At 35.6% G+C, this 20,107-nt stretch overlaps 1 protein-coding gene and 1 pseudogene across 5 annotated transcripts in view; one reads left to right on the top strand and one right to left on the bottom strand.

The window, feature by feature from the left end:
• The window catches only part of FBXW7 (F-box and WD repeat domain containing 7), a 234,666-nt gene that overhangs the window by 93,520 nt on the left and 121,039 nt on the right, over nt 1–20,107 (bottom strand). For 4 of the 5 annotated variants that reach the window (XM_077139781.1, XM_077139779.1, XM_077139785.1 and 1 more), the window contains 2 exons: nt 11,566–11,615; nt 10,387–10,962 (listed from right to left, as the gene is read on the bottom strand). In XM_077139781.1, the coding sequence (XP_076995896.1) occupies nt 10,387–10,893 (507 nt within the window). In that variant the 5' untranslated portion in view covers nt 10,894–10,962; nt 11,566–11,615. The remainder of the gene's footprint in view (nt 1–10,386; nt 10,963–11,565; nt 11,616–20,107) is intronic. The other variant, XM_077139782.1, reaches the window with a different exon arrangement.
• LOC143666233 (S-phase kinase-associated protein 1 pseudogene) lies at nt 5,426–5,928 on the top strand (annotated as a pseudogene).

The raw sequence follows: 20,107 nt of genomic DNA, 5'->3' as shown, positions 1-20,107 counted from the left end.
TTAATCTTTCCCTCATTTTTAAAAAACAATTTTGCTGGATATAAAATTCTTGATTGGAAGTTTTTTGCTTTAAATATGTCATTCCACTGCCTTGTTGCCTCCATGGTCTTCAATGAGAAATTAACACTTACTGAGGCTCCTATGCACGTGACATGTTGCCTCTCTCTTGCAGCTTTTAGAATGCTCTATCTTTCTTATGCCATGGTATAGTTCTATTTGGGTTTATCCTATTCTGAGTTTCTTGAGTGTCTTAGACATGTATACTCATGTCTTTCATTAAATTTGGGAAGTATTCAGTCATTACTTCTTTGGATAGTCTATCTGTCCCTTTCTTTTCCTTCTGGGGCTCCCACGTAGCTTATATTGGTATGCTGGGTGGTATCACAATTGATTCCTCAGGCTCTGTTCACTTTTTTCCATTCTTTCTTCCTTCTGCTCCTCAAATTAGATGATTTCAATTGTCTTACCTTCAAGTTCACTGATTCTTTCTTCTGCTAACTATATAATTTTCTGTTGAATCCCTCTAGAGAATTTTTAATTTCTGTTACTGTAGCCTTCAACTCTGTCTGGTTCCTTTTCACAATTTCCATCTTTCTATTGATGTTCTCTTTAGGTTCATCTATCATTTTCCTGATCTCCTTCAGTTTTTTTGTCCATGTTTTTCTTTAGTTTTCTTCATAATTAGGACCATATTTAAATAAAAGTCTGTCTGGTAAGTCTTAGGTCTGGGTCTTGCCATTGATGGTTTCTAATGCTTTAATTTTTTTTTGTTTGTCTAGGCCATAATTTCCTGTTTCTTTGTACATTGTGTAACCTTTTGCTAAAACCTGGACACTTTAATATTTTAGTGTTGTTGCTGGAACTAAGACCCTGAGGTGTCTGTTTCTTAAGCCGATATTCAGTCAGTGTTATGACAGACCTTTCCTTTAATGCCAGAAGCTAACAAAGAAGAGAAAAAGGATGAAGGAAAGAAAGAAAATACCTTTCCCAGTATTTGCAGATTGATCTGTGTTAGTGTTCTCTTTCACGGCTTATCCATAACAAAGGTTTAGAGAACAGTTCTAGCCCAAAGTGTAGAGACCTCCCTGATCCTTTCTGCTTGTGTCTTATCTTTTGGATGTGCCTGTGGCCCTAGGAATTTTTCCATTAACACAGTTTTGAATGTCCCTTCTTCCCCCAGAAACTGTGTCCTCACAGCCCTGGGCACTGCACTCTATGTCCTATAGCCAGCAATCCCTTGTCTCAGGTAGAACGACTGGACTGTTTGCCCACAGTGCTGTGTTGGAGAGTTCCCTGAGCCACCTTTCACATGCATGGAAAGTTTTGGTATGGCAAATCTCTCGACCACCAGACAGACTGGGCCAGACATACATGCTCCCATATCTGCATGAAAGTTACTTTGCTCTGTCCAGGACCAGGGATCTACAGATTGGGAGTGCGGGCAGCTGTCTGCAGAGCCAGGGAGGGGTTGGTGAGGAGCAAGCCAGGACACAAGGAAATCCTACCACTTTTAAGTGGCCTTTTTTCTTATTCAGTGCTCACCTTGTTACTACAGTCCTTTAACCTTTTCTGAAGTTTGGAAAAAGTTGTTTCTGTCAGTTTTTCCTGGTTGTTCCTGAATATATAGTTTAATAAACGATGATTAAGAAATTTAAGATAAAAAAGGATAAACACCAGCACAAATCAAACAATCCAGGATGGGAAAAACAGACTAATTTGATATAAAGAATAAAGTTATATGAAAAGGATCAGATGGAAGTCATAGAGCTAGATATAGAGGAGAAATTAGTGCTCAAACATGTTTTTCTTCAAAAAAGATCAGGAGGATAAAAGATCTGGCCTAACGGTGATCTCATTTGCTTTTCATTCTATTAAAAAATGAGTTGATACTCAGCATTAAACATTAAAAAGGTATTTAGAAGGGTGCATGGGTAGTTCAGAGCCTGCCTTCCATGTGAAAGACCTGGGTTCAATTCTCAGATCATGCATCCAAAAGGAAAAAAAAAGTCCCAGAAAAAAAAGATATTTAGAGATAAGAATGAAGCCAATCAGGCTGGGGTTAAAGTAATTCAGAACACAGGGGTAAGGAAGACGGTGTCTTTATTTTAGAACCATGCACACTCCTGAGACCAAAGAAAGGTTGATTTGGTCTGGAACTGAATTTTCTGCTGTACATAATCTAACTCAACCTATCTGTATAGCTCATTTGAACAACTGAAACACAGGAAGCTCAGAATAAGAAAGAGATTCTTTAATTCTGTATGGATTATTGTAATATCTGAATACATTCTAGAGTATATTAAGCAGATAATCAAAAAGTATTGGCAAAGTCCCCTGAGGGATGGGAGAAAGAATACGGAACTATAAACCTTACCATCAGGGAATTCCCTGATACTTTGTCAAACTTTAGGGACACCCAAATCAATAAGCCATGCCCTCAATCCTAAGGCTTACTCTTGTGAAGCTTATATAAGTAGCACATAAGCTTAGACTATCTATACGTATGCTTAAGAGTTACTTCTGGAGGACCTCTTTTTTTTTTTTAATTTTTAAATTTTTTTTAAAAATACGACAAGAAAGAAACACAAACATTTTTAACATATGATTATTCCGTTCTACATATATAATCAGCAATTCACAATATCATCACATAGTTGCATATTCATCATCATGATCATTTCTTAGAACGTTTGCATCAATTCAGAAAAAGAAATAAAAAGACAACAGAAAAAGAAATAAAACGAAAACAGAAAAAAAAAAAACTATACATACCATACCCCTTACCCCTCCCTTTCATTGATCACTAGCATTTCAAACTAAATTTATTTTAACATTTGTTCCCCCTACTATTTATTTTTATTCCAAATGTTCTACTTGCCTGTTGACAAGGTAGATAAAAGGAGCATCAGACACAAGGTTTTCTCAATCACACAGTCACATTGTGAAAGCTATATCATTATACAATCATCATCAAGAAACATGGCTACTGGAACATAGCTCTACATTTTCAGGCAGTTCCCTCCAGCCTCTCCTTTACATCTTGGATAACAAGGTGATATCTATCTTGATGTATAAGAATAACCTCCAGGATAACCTCTCGGCTCTGTTTGGAATCTCTCAGCCACTGATACTTTGTCTCATTTCACTCTTTCCCCTTTTGATCCAGAAGGTTTTCTAAATCCCTTGATGCTGAGTCTCAGCTCATTCTAGGGTTTTTCTCAACCCCTTGATGCTGAGTCTCAGCTCATTCTAGGATTTCTGTCCCACGTTGCCAGGAAGGTCCACACCCCTGGGAGTCATGCGGAGGACCTCTTTTGTTGCTCAAATGTGGTCTCCCTCTATCTAAGCCCAACTCTGTAAGTGATATCATTGCCCTCCCCTCTATGTGGGACACAACATTCGGGGGCAAAAATCTCCCTGGCAATGTGGGAGATAACTCCCAGGGATGAATACAGACCTGGCACCATGGGATCAACAATTTCATCCTGACCAAAAGGGGGAAAAGAAGTGTAACTAATAAGGTATCAGGGGCCAAGAGAGTTCAGATAGAGTCTAAAGGCTACTTTGGACATTGCTCTTACACAAGCTTCAGTTAGACCTTGCTACCTATCATAATCTGCCAAACCCTAACAAGAACCATTCCAGCCAATCCTAAAGAACACCTAGGGCAATATATAAGATTCCACAAGGGTTCCATGCACTAGAGTAACTTTCCAGAAACCTACAACTCCAGATGGATCTCTAGACCAGGTAAGTCCTGAAACTTAAGAGGGCCCTGACTCTCCAGGACATCAGATAGTTCCATCTCTGTACCCCACATTAGTGACAGACCTTTCAATATGAAAAAGTTAGAATGGCCATAGCCCAAATACCCCTAAAGAGAGGGATAGAAAGATCAGAGGCAATGGTGAAGTTATACTGTGAAGATAGGATTTAACAAATAAATATGAATGCTGAATCATTAAATTGATATATCTTTTAGTTTCCAGTATCTTAGAACAGCTAGAAGTAAAAACTTAAAACTGTGGAATTGTGACCCATGTCAAACTCTGAAATAGCACTACAACTAACTGTGGTGCTGTGCTTTGAAATGTATTGCTTTTTTGTATATAGGTAATTTTTCACAAAAAAAGGGAAAAAAGTCAATTGTGATGATAAAAAATATTTAAGCCTTCGAGCCTCCTATATTCTGGAGCAATTAGAAGGAAAAATCTGAGCGGATCCTACGGTAGTCCATGACAAACTCTGGGGTCTGTCCTGTAACTACTTGTTGAAAAGAGCTTTGAAACTATTGCTTTCTTATTTCTTTGCTTCGTATATATGTTATACTACACAGTGAAAAAGTTAAAAAAAAAAAAAAAAAAAAAAAGCATCAGTCCAGGCTGGGCATCTCTTCAGAAAACATGTTGGTTTTTTGTTTTGTTTTGTTTTGTTTTTAAATATGCTAAGGCTGGTGAAAGAGTTAAAACCAAAGAAACAGGGGAAGCAAACTGGCTCTAGAATTTGCATGCAGCCTGGTTACATTTATAGAAATAACCAGCACACAACCTCTCATTAAGTAGCATTATTTTATGGACTCTAGAATGAGTGACCATCTTTCGTCCAGTCTCAAATTTCTCTTTCTCTGCACTGTCATTTCTTCTTGTTATAATTTTAGCCTTGAACTCTCAAGTCTTGAATAATGTCTTATTAAATATTACAAAGAAGAGCAGATGAACAAGCTCTTTGTACTTTCTATAGGGTAGCTAAGGTGATTTCAAATGTGGCATAGTATCAGAAAACCATCAACTTCCAGTAGTAACATTTGTCAAAATTGTACCTGAAGAAACAGATAGTACACGGAAAGACAAAAAAGGATTTTTTGAAATTAGGCAGATCTGGGTTAAAATTTAAACTCTAATACTTACACAAGTGTAGTTTTAGGTGGATCACTTAGACACTCTGTAACCTCTGTTCAGTTATCTGTTATAGGACTTGGCAAACAGCATGGCCTTAATAAACAACAATTCTTCAGTGCTGCTACCCTGGGCTTTGAACAACATTAGGAAAGGCTTGAATCTCTTGAATTACCAAAAAATGAAATTTGAAAGGTGTGCTGGGTAAATCTGGACAAGAAAAGGATCAACATTTTCTTTTTAAAGAACGTAGTAATAGGTGACTTTTTGAAAAAATATCTTAAGTCTCAGGAAAGGACAAAAATGGAAACCACTAAGGCCATTTTCATACTGAAATTGTTTTACTTTTTAAGACTATCACTGCCTTGGCAATCAAACATTATATTCTTTTTGCCAAACTTATGAAAGCAAATGACATAAAATATACAATATATTAAAAGTATGTGGAATAGTGGCCTTGCTCTCCGCCTTTTCCTTGTTATTGTACTGACGCTGTCCGCTCTCCTCAGCCTCCAGCCCACCACCTCCTTGAGACCAAACACCATGCCTTCAATTAAGTTGCAGAGTTCTGATGGAGAGGTATTTGAAGTTGATGTGGAAATTGCCAAACAATCTGTGACTATAAAGACCATGTTAGAAGATTCAGGAATGGCTGATGAAGGAGATGATGACCCATTTCCTCTACCAAACATTAATAGAACAATATTAAAAAAAGGTCATTCAGTGGTGTACCCACCACAAAGATGACCCTCCTCCTGAGGATGATGAGAACAAAGAAAAGCGAAAAAATGATATCCCTGTTTGGGACCAAGAATTCCTAAAAATTGACCAGGGAACACTTTTCGAACTTATTCTGGCTGCAAACTACTTAGACATCAAGGGTTTGCTTGATGTTACAGGCAAGACTGTTGCCAATGTAATCAAGGGGGAAACTCCTGAGGAGATTCACAAGACCTTCAATATCAAAAACAACTTTACTGAAGAGGAGGAAGCCCAGGTATGCAAAGAGAACCAGTTGTGTGAAGAGAAGTGAAGCATTGTTCCTGATACTGTAACACAGTAAGGATTGTTCCAAATACTAGTTGCACTGCTCTGTTTATAATTATTAATATTAGCAACCAGTTAGAAAAACGAAGCAGAAAAATCAACTGTATTAGCAGAATACTGTCCTCATTGCATGTGTAGTTTGAGTACAGATTTCAAATCAATGGCTGAATTTCTTCTAGTATGATCAAAAGTTTATTTTCCTTTGCTTTGAATAAAACTGAACTGTAGGTTCTCTATATATAGACCAGTGGCATTTTGGGCTTTCCCTCTTTATGTAAAGTAATTACTGCCTAGTTTACTGTTCAGTTAACTTCAGTTGTGTGATCTTTTAAAAATTGGCGTTGTAAATAACAACAACTTGGAAAAAGTTTTCTGAAATAGAATTAATAGTGTATTATCTTATTCATGCACTGAAAACTAGAAAAAGGCTATCTGAGGTAAGTGGTCAGAGTTGGGGATATTAAGATGTCTTTCAGCTCCTTAGAGTAAAAGATTACCACCAATATTGATTAGTCTATAAAGAGGACTCCCTTAACTGGATCTGAGGACTTATGTTAATACTTTTAACCTTCTCAGCCTTGAATATGTTGGCCAGAAATTCAGTTACTAACCAGTTTGTCTTTTTGGGAGAAATGTAACTAGGCAGCTTATAGTTTTTCAATTGAAAATGACACTTATCCCACATGGCATGTCATTTTTTTATACTCATTGTTCCCATGTATGGAAAACTATTCATACTACATGCATGTAAAAAATAATTTAAACTTTAACATTAAAATGTGGAGCAAAACCCAGAAAGCACCCATCACAGTTGCAAGATAATTTAAATAAAAAGTAAGTTATAAAGTAGGTAGTAAAAAAAAAAAGTATGTGCATGCACCTTACCCCATATTATTGACAGCCAGCATGAAAAATTTAGAATGGCCATAGCCCAAATACCCCTAAAGAGTGGGACAGCCAGATCAAAGGGTGATGATGGAGTTATACATAGAAGGAAGGGTTTAACAAACAAGTATGGTTGCTGAATCACTGTTCTGATATTTCCTTTAGTCTCCAATGTCTTAGAGCAGCTAGGAGTAAAAACCTAAAATTGTGGAATTGTAATCCATCCAAACTCAAATCTGTTCTCCCACTAATTGGTGTGCTATGCTTTGAAATTTATTGTTTTTTAGTACATATGTTATTTTTCACAAAAAAAGTGATGGTAAAAATATATATATATTCTTCTAGCGTCCAATGTTCTGGAGCAGTTAAAGGAAAAATCTGAGGTGATGGTATAGTGGCTCATGACTCTGGGATCTGTCCTGTACCTACTTGTTGAAGAGTGCTTTGAAAATTATTGTTTTTTTCTTTCTTTGCTTTGTATGTTATATTATACAATTTAAAAAGTTAAAAAAAGAAAAGAATTATATTAAAAAAACTATGTGCACACACATATACATATATGCATGTAACACCCAAGCACACACTATCACTACTGTTGTTAGTACTCAATCCACTCTGCCTTATATGCATTGTACATACTTAAGACAATGCTTTAAGATATTTCTAAAAGTTCTGTTTCCTTGAAGAGAAAGAAAAGATAAAGCACCTGTAACTTTGTAATAGAAGTTTTCCTACAGAACATTACTACTTCTCTTTTTGGAAAAGGCATGTTTTGTCTAGCTGGTTTTGTAAGAAATTTATTTTAAAGTGTAGCCAAAGTCAGTGATAGCTTTGCACTTGTTCAGCAAGACTTAGTTTTGATTACACACCTTTCTTAAAAACAATAACACAACTGGATGTTAAATACCAAAATCCCTATACTTCTGACTGATTCCTTAGAACAAAGAACGGATATAAATTCCCTCTTTCAGTGTAGTAACCTTGGGGGAGAAAAATAAGAAATCAGAGGATAGAAACTAGGACAGTGACACTATAAAAAGTTTGAGCCCTAGCAATAAATCAGAGCTGCAGTGGTTAGTATGAGAGCCACTTGGCTGAATTTCAAAGCTACTTCCTTACCTGAGTCAGGGATGGTAAAATGGATGAAATCACTCCTTGATGCTATTTCCTTCGTAGACTGCACCAACTAAATAAATAATTTTTGTAGATGCCTGGCACAAAAAGTACCCAGTAAGATCTAAGCTTGCTAATAGGCTAGGGAAATAATGGATAAACATGTTTTTGAAAAACTTTCATGACTGGAAGCAAAAATGATTTAGCGATTCAAGTATTAATCCAAGTGTTAAAGATATTTCATTGCAGGTCCAGTTAGGCTAAAGGAGATGATGTTAAATTTGCTTGTATATTGTGTGGACTAAATGAATGATTCACTGTGAAACTAAAAAATAAGCAAATTGGAAGAAGAGGATGAACTACTACAGATGTTATTTATTCTAATGCCTTTAAAATAAATACACTACTATTCAAATTAAAATGTTCCTTTACAAAGTATCATATAACTCATAAATCTATTCTACATGGGTAGTTATGATTTCTAATTAATTTTCAAATGATACATAAATAACCTACAGCACAAAGAAAGACCCAGGAGTTTAGAATCCTGAGGAAAAAAGGAGAGAAGTTGTCCTACACACCTCACTCATTGACTATAATTCTTTTTGCTTTCTGTCCTACTTGAACAGACCATTATTTGGCAACACTGCCTAAATAGCAATTGTAATAAATTCTAACTCCAGTGAACAGTATTTCATGTCCTATTGAACTTCCTGTAATTTGGGTAACACCAGAACACAGAGAAAACCAAATGCAATGTAGAAGAGTCAGTACTTACATGACTTAGGAGTTTGTTCCCCTCCAAAAAAGAAATCACTCAGATTTTCAATTTTGGTTATGATACATGTATTTATGTTCTTTATAACTTTAAAAATATTTTTATTAGGAAAACTTTAAACATATTTAAAAATAGACAGAATAATACCCATGATCCCCCATGTCTTAAGTTACCCAGCTTCAATAACTAGAAACTTATTACCAATGTATACTGTTCTTCTTTTTCTCCCTTCAGTATTATTCTGAAGGAAAACCTAAATATTATATCATTTCATTTTGGCTATAATTTGATGGTAGAAAATGAAATACAATAGAAAGTTTGGGTAGTGAAAAATATAATGCTTCACCTTCCTTTCTACTACCAAACTCCACCAAGACATGACCACAATTCTAATGGAAACAAATATCTGGGAGAAAGAAGATATTTGGGGAAAGAAGCCTACATGCCATCCCAAGGAACAAGCACTGTCAATTCCAAATTTATTGCAGGTGCTCCAGTCATCAAGTCCTTCCAACTTAGTCTGACATTAATGTTTAGTGTCTCCCTGCCTATTTAGCAGCAAAGACAACAATGGAAAGCAGCAATAGTATAGCTGGCTAGTACAGTCCAGTCTCTAATCTCTGGTATAATCTAACAGGGTTGTGTCCAATGGAATTTTCTTGCACTTGATTAAACCTCAGTTGACAGGGTTCCTCCAGTTTAGACAGGAGCCTAAAGGTCCACTTTTTAGAACATATCTAATGACTGACTCCATGGGCTTCACTTAGTCGAATGAGATAAGGAGATATACAACAGAGCTTTCCCACAGGAATGAGCCAGGAAAGAAAATCTGTATGACAAGGGAAACTGCAGCGGAAACCTGCCAGAAAGTCTGGAGTCTAAGTGCCTCCTCATCTCATCTTCAACCCCTCAGAGTAAAATTTTGACCAAAATGGTTGGCTACTTTATGGTCAATATTCAGATCCTTTTGAGAAGCAAATGGAGTGTTCCAAAGAAATGAAATCAGAAAGAACAACCAGTTCTTCAGGTGTTCCTGAATGGATTAATTTTAATAAAACAACTAGAGAATAAGAAACTCTGAAATAACACCATGCACTATTGTTGTTTTATAATGTAGGAAAGGTGTTCAATATTCTAAAATGCAAGTGTCTAACTCCTTAACTTTTAAAAATACCAGCTCAGACTTTTTTCCAACAACCAAATATTAACTCAGCCTGTAATTTCATCTTGTTTAATTATACTACAGAGAAGCCACCATAATATTTTAGTCACCATAATAAGAACACCAATGTAGGGTAACTTCCAGTAAACTTATTCCCTGAAGTAACATCTGTGAGTACACAGCCTACCCATCAACTACATTTTGTAAATAAAAATAAAATACTTGATTCACACTTCTTATTTTACTCTGACACCACCCAACCAACTAAACCCCTGTCCCCCAGAGGAAAGATTTGGCAAGAATAATTTTGCAGTAAGATTTCCCATGATCAATATTTCCATGTCTAATACTTTATGTAAAACAAAAATTAGTTCAACTTGTTATTAGGTATGTGAAGATTAATTTGCAATAAGCTAAAGAGAGTGAAGAAAGTTTTACTCCAACGAAAAAGGATGTGCACAATTTCTCAAGTTAACAGTAGATCAAATCACAAAAAATATACTCACTTTTGTTGTCTTTGTATAGAAAGGGGAAGAAAGTTGGTGAATGGGCAGGTCCACAATACTACTGGAGTTTGTGACATTGTTACTATGTGTATGTTCATCCTCTCTGCTACTGTCATCAGACTGATCAAAATCATCACTCTCCTGGTCCATTTCCTCTTCTTCTTCATCCTCCTCATCTTGTTCACCAGTATGTTCTTCATCTTCTTCTTGTTCTTCTTGGTTTCCTGAGGAGTCCTCATCTACTGAAATAAATCGATTATTATTTTCTTCCAACTGTCCTTGCTGGGAATCATTTTGGTCTCCAGATCGAGGTTCTACTCCAACAACTTCACCATTCCTTGCACTGTGCTCCTCCTCTTGTTGTCTTAGTTGCTGCTGCTGCTGCTGTTCCTCCTCTACCACACGATTCATCTGTTCTTCATCCACTTGGCTTGAGGAAGGGTTACCTCTCAGAGAGCCTCCAGTTCGCCGTCTTTTGCTGCCCACAGACAGCAGTTCCTGATTCATTTCCAAAAGCCAGCTTGCTACTTCTTGGACCTTGGCTAGACTATCAGAAGATGCAAAAGTTTTCACATTCTGCAGGGAAAATGGAAAGAAAAGAAAAAAAGGTTTGTACATTCTACATTATCTTCTACTTTCATACTGTATGTCTATATTCCAATTAACATTGAACATTTTACAAAGTATTTGATGCCATCAAGGCACTAAAATGTTCTTCAGTGATTAATATATAAAGTTTAAATTGTAAATTATGAGAGTTTATAAAAATATATGGAAAAATCAGAGTAAAGAGCTTTATTTAAATAATTTTTAGCACGAAGCTTTATATTTTAATTTAGTTGTTTTGACCAATAAAACATAATTTAACCAATGAAACAAATAGTTCATAAACCATCTCCTTTGCAAAACTTCCAAAAATGGTGAAAAATGTATCCAAAAAAACTATTCAGTGCTCAGTTAAGTTCAGGAAATACAGAGGTAAACCGAGCTAAAAGACTTTTTTACCCTAAGAATTTCCCAAACTTCTCTGATCACAGAACCTTGTCTTTAGACAGTTTTCTGAAAGATGTCAAATATGATCATTATAATTTTCATTTTTCACAATGAACATAAATCAGCCAGGTAACAAATAAACAAAAAGTTTATTTAAATTAAAAACAAAAGGTAAAAAGAGCATACCCTCTGACCCAGTAACTCCACTTCTGGCAATCTATTCTAAGGAAGTAATCCTAAAAACAGAAAAAAAATTATGCAGGAGATGCTCACTAAAGCTTTATCCACAAACAAAACAAAACAAACGCAAGTAATCAATCAAACCCTAAATGTTCAAGATAAAGGAATCCATGAGGTAGGACAGAATGCAATCCTTAAACATTATACATGAAAAGTTTGTGATAACATGAGGAAATGTTTATACTGCTATGTTCAGAGCAAAAATGTAGGAAATTATTATCACAGTATGATTTTTAAACAGCATAAAGACTGGAAGGCAGTATTCCAAAATATAAACTACACTTTAGGTAATGGTATTATAGGTACCTTAAGTTAATCTCTTTTTTATTTTAACCATATTTCTCAAATTTTATACAAATATGTGTACTTCTATGTTTTAAACACAGGATCTAAAATTTGATCTCACACTGCATCTTTTCATCATATTTATTCTAAAATTTCATCCTTTGCTGGTATCTATATGGATATCTCCAAGATTACATATAATAATGCCAACACATTACACAGGTTCATATAAAATTCCTTTAAAAATATCTTTAAAGTTTGCTAGATACAGTACCCATTTTTCTCTTATCCTCTAATAAACGCATTGTATTACGATGGTCTTTAGACAAAACAGCCACACCTACTTTTTTCAACCCTCACCACTAGATGATAGATCCCCCAGAAGTCCAGTTCTCATTACAAGCTTTGACACGAACTCAAACTGTCTGAAAGATGGTATTAATAAAGCAATATGCCATTTCTTTAATTCGAATTACACTAGAGTATAAGTGTAGAAAGAGAAAAGAACCCAAAAATTGAGCCCTGAAGCACTCCAACATTTTGAAGCAAGAGGAACCAGCAGTGATGGCTAAGAAGAAATAACCAATGAAGAAGGAAAAACCAGGAATCAGTGGTATCCCTAAAAGTCAAATAAAGCAAGTATATCAAGGAGGAACAAGTAAATAACTATGATAACTGTTGCTGATAGATGATGAAGCCCAAGAATTTACCCTTGGGTTCCACAGTATAGAAATCATTAGTAACAAGCATTTTTGTTAATTAAAGTCTGATAAAGGTAGATTTAAGAAATTGTGATGAGAGAATGGAGGTGGTGGGACTGCACAAGTGACCAGATTGCTACAACAGGGAACAAAAAAAGGGCATAGTATTTGGTAGGGAACAAGGAAGTGTGGGATCAAGAGAAGATATATTTTTTTCTTTACAATTAGAGAACTAGCAGCATTATCTATCTACTGACAGGAATGATCCAATATAAAACAAAAAGTTTGGAAGGTAAAAGAGGAAGGAGAACTACTAAAATATCCTTAAGTAGTTAAGAGGGAATGAGAAGGAATTCAAAAGTGGGAGAATGAGTTTAAGTTATAGTAAGAGATGTGGAAGCAGGCAGTGGATGAATACAGTAGGAAGTTCCTTTTCAATCCCCTCTCCCAAGCCTTCCCTTTACTCTACTTTAGATAAAGGAGGAAGTAAGGTCATCAGCTGAGAGTGATCATGGGAAAGGAGGTGTTAGAGATGAGAAGAATCATAAAATAATCTTATATGATTGTGGTGATCAAATGTAATCAATAAACCATGAGGTCATACAGATTAAATATAGCTTTAAAAGGTCAAGTGACTCTTATAACTCAGGCAAATACAATACAGAATTTCTATTTGATATAGAATAAAATCAAGTAAAAATAACTATCAGTTTTGAGCAAGGGTGTAAGGTAGAGTTCATCGAATGAGCACATTAAATAAACTTTTACATACGTTCTCTTCAAAGAGAGAATCAAAAATTTTTTTCAGCAAACATATCTAAAATCTAGCTCCCTAACACTAAAATATTTTCCAATTGGATATCTGGGCAGAATGGCATGGAATTAGGGGCACTGCCTGGGATTCAAGCTCTAAGCAAATTCCCTTTATGTGCCTAGCCTAATAGGCACATTTTAACAAACCTGAAAACAGGTTAAATGGTATATTAAGAGCAAGTTAGAAAGTAGAAAGATAAGAGAATAAAAATCATTTAAAAAGCTAAGCAAAAAAAAATGTGTGCCAAAAAGGGAAGAAACTGTTGATGAGCAGCCTGTCTGTGACAAACAGAAAATTTATAACTGGCATTTTTAAAACAGTTAACTGGTAAGTAGTAGTTATCAATAAGCACTCCTGCTACTAATTATGAATAATCAAAGTTCAAATGACTATCATATTGCATAACTTAAGTCTGGGGGAATCAGAGTAAGGAATTAAGCCAATAAAGTTAAATGACTCTCATATCTACTGAGTGACATGTAAACAGCTTTCAAAATAACACAGATTTTTATAGGGAGACCTTCTCCAAACTGGTAGTCAATACAAGTAGAAAAATCAATTTAAAGCATAACCAATACAAAATATACAATGATACAACTAAAAGTAGAGGGAATTAGAGGAATTCCAGAATATTTGAAGTGGGTGAAAATAGTCAATAGACTTAAAAATTTTCCCAAGTACTGGCTGGGATTTCTCTTACCCATTTAGGATGGGAAATGGGAACGAACATACAGAAACCAAGGGGAAAAAATCAATTTCTTGTTTGGAATCCAAAAATATGACATTAAGTAAAAACAGTACTGTCAGGAAGTTAGTTTTTCTAACAATAATCTACTTATTAAGGTAATGATCTTTGACCTATCCCAACGATAAGTGTTCAATAATTTATATGAAATCAGAATCAACTACTAAATACTTTTAGTGGGGTGACTTCTTTAAAATAGTTTACAAAGCTCTACAGGGAAAAAAAATAGGTACCCATGAACTAAAAAGCATGCTCATTTATTTCTTCTTACCAGTAGAAGTATAAAGTGTCAAGATATATCAAATATACAATTTATGTTTTTATCAACAACTAGTGAAATAGAATTTAAGTTCAGTAAAATATATTTGAATGGCTAATATATTTAGAACTAAACTGCATGATTTCTATAGCAACTGAACATGATAAGAATGGAAATGATTAAAAGTTAGGAATAATACTGATAAATCATAGAATTTTTTAATAGCTCACTTCACAGATCAGGCAATCGAGGCTCAGAGATTTAGTCAGTTTTTCAAGATAGTTAACTTCAAGGTAGTTTCAAGAAAATTGGGACCAGAACTTGACACTCAACTGAATTTTCTTTTATACACTCCAGTCTACAGTAACTGCATATGGTAAAAATCCTCTATAAAAGACACTGGCCTTATTTTCCAAAACCAGACTCACTACCATGCTCAAAGATTACTACTCTGAAACAAATATTTACTGAGCACTCGACATACTTCAGGCACATATTAATTTTCTCAAAAATGGCATTTACAAATGCTTCTTTACAAATTAATCAATGGTATTTACACTTTCTTGTCCAAAACTCACAGTAAATTTAGATATGACATTATAACTCTGTATGCATGTATTTGAACATACGTTAAACAAGTTTCAGAGAGAGAAAATTATGAAATGTTTCAGATATCTAACATTTCTATAAGTCACCCTTAAACATCTACTTTATTTAAACCAGGACCAAGCACTGCTTGCAATGCAAGATTAACATTATATTCAGAGATATCAGTGAAGAAGCCACAGCATTACTTCTATTATTATGGTTCTGCAAATCTAACAAAAGATAAATTATCTGAAAAATTAAAAGCCCCAATATAGATATTATCATTAAATTGTTCAAATAAATAAAGTTCAGATCTCCATATAAAACAAGTTGAAGTGTACATAATCATTGGAGAAAGAAAAAACAGGAAAAAGGAAAGGATATGTCTTTTCCTTTTTTAAGTGGAAAGAACAGTATCCTGCTGGCAGCCATCTTTCATGGCAGTGAGAAAGGATTCCTAAAGACACAGAAATCTATAGTCTACCCCATCAGAGGATGAAAAAAATGTATTACAATAACTTTGCTCTTCAAAAAACATCTAAAAGGCTAGTTAGATAAAACAGCTATTCCTAGTGACTTTTTCCAAGTTCTAGAAAACAGGAAAACTTCTAGGACTGTTAATGTAATGACTTTGCAAACCTAATTTCAGTTTGTTTTTTCTTCAAGCAATTTTTCTTGAACTTTTGAACTAATTCTCACAGAACTTGCTTTTCAAAAGATGTTTGATAATTCAAAACTATCTGAACTGCTTACCAAAGACTCCAAATGACTGTAATATTAATATCTTCAGAAGGTACATGGGCAGGTATAATCTATTAGGTTTGAGCATCAAAGACATTTATGAAGTTTTAAGATACAGATGGTAGCAAAATAAACCAAATTGCACTCAAAGCTTGGAATCACCTTCTATAAGCAGTTTAAGATTTTCACAGAATCTTAAAAGAACTTTCCTAATAATTACCAGAGTCCCTTCTAGTCATACCACTAACACTCCCTCTTGCTACTTAAAACCTAAAATTAAATTCTTAGTTACTACAGTCAAGCTGATTAATAAGGAAGTCATTCCTTGTCACTCTCACTGCTCAAACCCATCAAGAGCTTCCCATGACATCATTCAGAGTAAAAGCCAATGTCTTTATGATTGCATGTGCACTTTATATAAGCTGCACATATCCATCCCACTGTTTTGAGCCTGTATCCTACTCCTTCCTCTTACTCAATTCTCTATACCCTTTCTGTCCTTACTCTTTCTTAAACAGCAAAGTATGCTGTTACCTCAGAGCCCATATATCTGCTTGGTTCCTTCCATTACTTCCTTCAGGATTCTGTCCAAATGTCCTCTTATCAGTGAAGTTTTCCCTAGCCATTTTACTTAAAATTATAAGCCTCCTGCACTTTTTCCATATTAACCTTTGCCCTCCTTTTCTCTTCTCTATAGCACTATATATGGAACAGCACTATAGGATACAGTATCTGCTATATAAATATTAGTGTCTATCTATATATTCATTTATTTATGCATTATCTGCCTCCCCACCTGGAATTTAAACTCCACAATGAAAGAAACTTTATTTGTTCACCTGTTACCTCCAGCACCTACAACAATGCTTGGCACAGTAGGCACTTAAAACATTTGTTAATGAATAAATAATCATTTCTAAGTCACTTAAATCATTTCTAAGTGACTTAAATCATTTCTAAGTCATTCATGTGCTTTCTTCACCAAAGAACTCAAGCAAATCACAAATACAATAGAAATTATTATAAACATATCTCTTTTAAGTTGTAATTTATATGTGAATATATAAAAACTTTTGAAACTGGTAAGATATAAATCCTACTATCTTAACAGTTAGCTATAAATCTACAAAATCCCAGTCCTTTTACCTCTTGGTATCTTTATACACTATTGGTCACTAAAACATTTCTTTCCCTTGGAATCATTTGCCTGGCATTACACCACAGGTAGTATTGTTGTCGTCTCCCATTACAGATCCTCCCTTATCTGAAGTTTCTTGAAACACAGAATTTCAACTATCACAGAAGCCCACCCTATTATCTCCAGCTGAAACTCCCCTACTGAGCCTATTAATTTCACCAACGTGACCCAGAATTACCCCAACTTCATTATTTTTAAACCCAAACTCCTATTACCCCCTCACACACACCTGGGGTCCAAATTTGTTTTTAGATTCTCCAACTATATTCTCTCTGGATGAGTGGAATCATATACCAGCCAGATATAAATTTAAGAAACTCAGATGTCTCTTCCTCCTTCTTTTCCCTCCCTGAACAGTTCAATCCTAAAAACATTAGGTGGGGCCAAGCAACTTAGGTAGATGCATGGAAGGCATGGTGGTGGCCCAGCAGTGGGGGAAGTCCAAGCACAGTGAGGAGGGAAGTATGGGGGAAGTAGTACGGGTAAGAGGAAAGACAAGCATATGGGTCAAACCCTGGCCTGAGAAGGGCCAGGAGGGAACCATAAAATTGGAAAGCCCAGCCAGTCAAAGGCAGAGAAGAGTGAAGAAAACATAGATATAAGCGGGAGTATTAAATAGGGGCAGGGTAAAAAAGATGTCCACATGGAGGGATGGTGTCAAAGTAGAATGGGATAAGGAGGGTGTGATGGCCATAGTGGTGATTCATTCAGATATCAGTGCAACAGAACTTGACATGGTGAACAAAGCTGCTTGACAGCCTCCAGCTACCTAACCTTGGAATCCACCACCACATCAGAGCAGGCCATTCTTCCTCAAACTTCTCTCAGCAAACAACATTAACATGGGGGAAGTATTAGAATCCAGCTTGCTCCCTGGAGACTCCCCGTTGGCTAGTCAAAATGACCAGAACTCTTCCTGCCTACCCTTGTTGCTTCTTCCTTTATCCTTCACAGGAATTTCCTCCAATAAATCTCTTGCACACTGTGAGGGTTTGAATCTGTTGTGTACCCCAGAAAAGCTATGTCCTTTAATCCTCATTTAATATCGCTGCATAGAATCTATTTTTTGTTCCCATGAAGATGTCACCTGGAGATGTACCCACCCAACTGTGTGTGGTAAATTTTTTTTCAGGTGGTGGGCGTGCATGGTCCAGGAATTGAACCCAGACTCCCACATGGAAGGCAAGCATTCTACACTGAACCATGCATGCATCTTTGGTGGTAACTTTTGATTAGATGGTTTCCATGGAGATGTGTCTCCACCCATTCAAGTTGGGATTGCTTACTGGAGCCCTTTAAGAGGGAAGCATTTTTGAAAAAAACTCAGAGCCATGAAAGTCACCAAAACCTACAGAGCCCAGGGCGAGGCATTGAGGAGAAAGCTAGCAGATCTTGCCATGTGTCTTTCTAGGTGAGACAGAAACCGTGAACGTCAGGTATCTTTCCCTGGATGCCTTAGATTGGACATTTTCATAGCCTTGCCTTAATTTGGACATTTTCACAGTCTTAGAACTGTAAACTTGCAATTTAATAAATTCCCCTTTTAAAAAGCCATTCTATTTCTGGTATATCACATTCTGGCAACTTTCAAACTAGAAGATACACCAAATCTTATCTTGACACTTGCTTCTGAGAGGGCTTGAAATGATGCAGAAGGCATCCATCCAGTGGTACTGGTATAAAAAATTCTTAGAGATGAAATTATAAAAGTTCTGGGAGACACTACAAAATGGTTAATTTCAGAAGATTTAAAAGGACAAGAAGTGTTTGCAAACATTATGTTACAAAAGGAAATCTTGAAATGTTTCCACTTTTGCTTGGGTTTGCAAGTGAAGAAGGGTATCAGTAAGTCTCAAGTCTTAATGGAAACCACAGGAAGAAACTGCAGAACAAAACTGAATAGATTTTCTCTCCCTTTCCATAAAGATGTGTAACAAGGGACCTTCATTCTCTGAATCTTCTGATCATGAGAACCAGACTTGAGAAAAGGGGAAGAATTGTAGTCTCATACATTCAAGATGAGTTATCCTCCTCAGACAATTCTAGATTTCTACTAAGAAAAGTATATCCTGCTATTCACAAGAAAACAATAAACATTATATTGCAGTTTTCAACCTCTTACATATATGTAAGAACAATCTTTTTCTTACTCAACAAAAATCAAGAGTAAGGTAAAAAATGGTCTCACTTCAATTGAAAATGAAATCTGCATATGCTCAATCTCATGTTTAACCTAGAATTGAGTATTTATACAGAAAACAAAACAAAACAAAACAAGCGCAAGTTTCACATTAAAGAAAGAAATATTTTTAAGATTAAAAAATAACACATTATGCATATATAAGTCTTTAAAACAAGTAATTTTCTAACTGCAAGGCCTAGATTTCAGGATGATTGTTCACTGAGAAAATGTTTTTACAAAGTGTTGCAAAATTGTGCCTATATCTAAGCTATATTTTATCATCTTGCTTTGGTTTATGGCATTAGCAGCTTTATTATTCAACATCATCCATAAATTTTCATGTTGTAAATAACAGTAGTTAAAATCAATTTACAATCAGAATACAGCGTAAAGGATGATATGGTCCATATTTTAAGACTTCAACTTCTGTGTGAGACCAAAGGGAGAGATGTTTATTTGGTGCAAAATTTATATTTTGGGTACTACATTACCTAATTTAACTTGTATGGTCAGTTTACTTGAACACTATAAGTACATGGAATCTAGAATAGGGCATGAAATTTTGTTAGTTGTCCAGGTTAGCGTGATGTAACGATCTATACCAGAGTAACTTAGGCAGTGAGTAAAAAAATATTTGTGAAGTCCTCCTGGGGGACTGGGGAGAAAGGAGGAAATATTTTACTTCTCCATTTGAGGAATTTCTGATATTCTTTGCAAGCTGTGGGGAAAGCCAAACCAATAAGCTGAGCCCTCAGTCCTAGGGTTTGTCCCTATGAAGTTTGTTCCTGTAAAGGATAAGCTAAGCCTAATTATAATTTTACCTAGGAGTCACCCCCAGAGAACCTCTTTTGTTGCTCAGATGTGGCCTCTCTCTCTAAGCCAACTCTGCAGGTAAACTCATTGCCCTCCCCACTATGTGGGAGATGTCTCCCAGGGGTGTAAGTCTCCCTGATAATGTGGGACAGAACTCCTGGG

Source organism: Tamandua tetradactyla, chromosome 22 (assembly GCF_023851605.1).
Source record: "Tamandua tetradactyla isolate mTamTet1 chromosome 22, mTamTet1.pri, whole genome shotgun sequence".
Lineage (NCBI taxonomy): Eukaryota > Metazoa > Chordata > Mammalia > Pilosa > Myrmecophagidae > Tamandua > Tamandua tetradactyla.
This window is presented reverse-complemented; position numbering and strand designations above follow the sequence as displayed.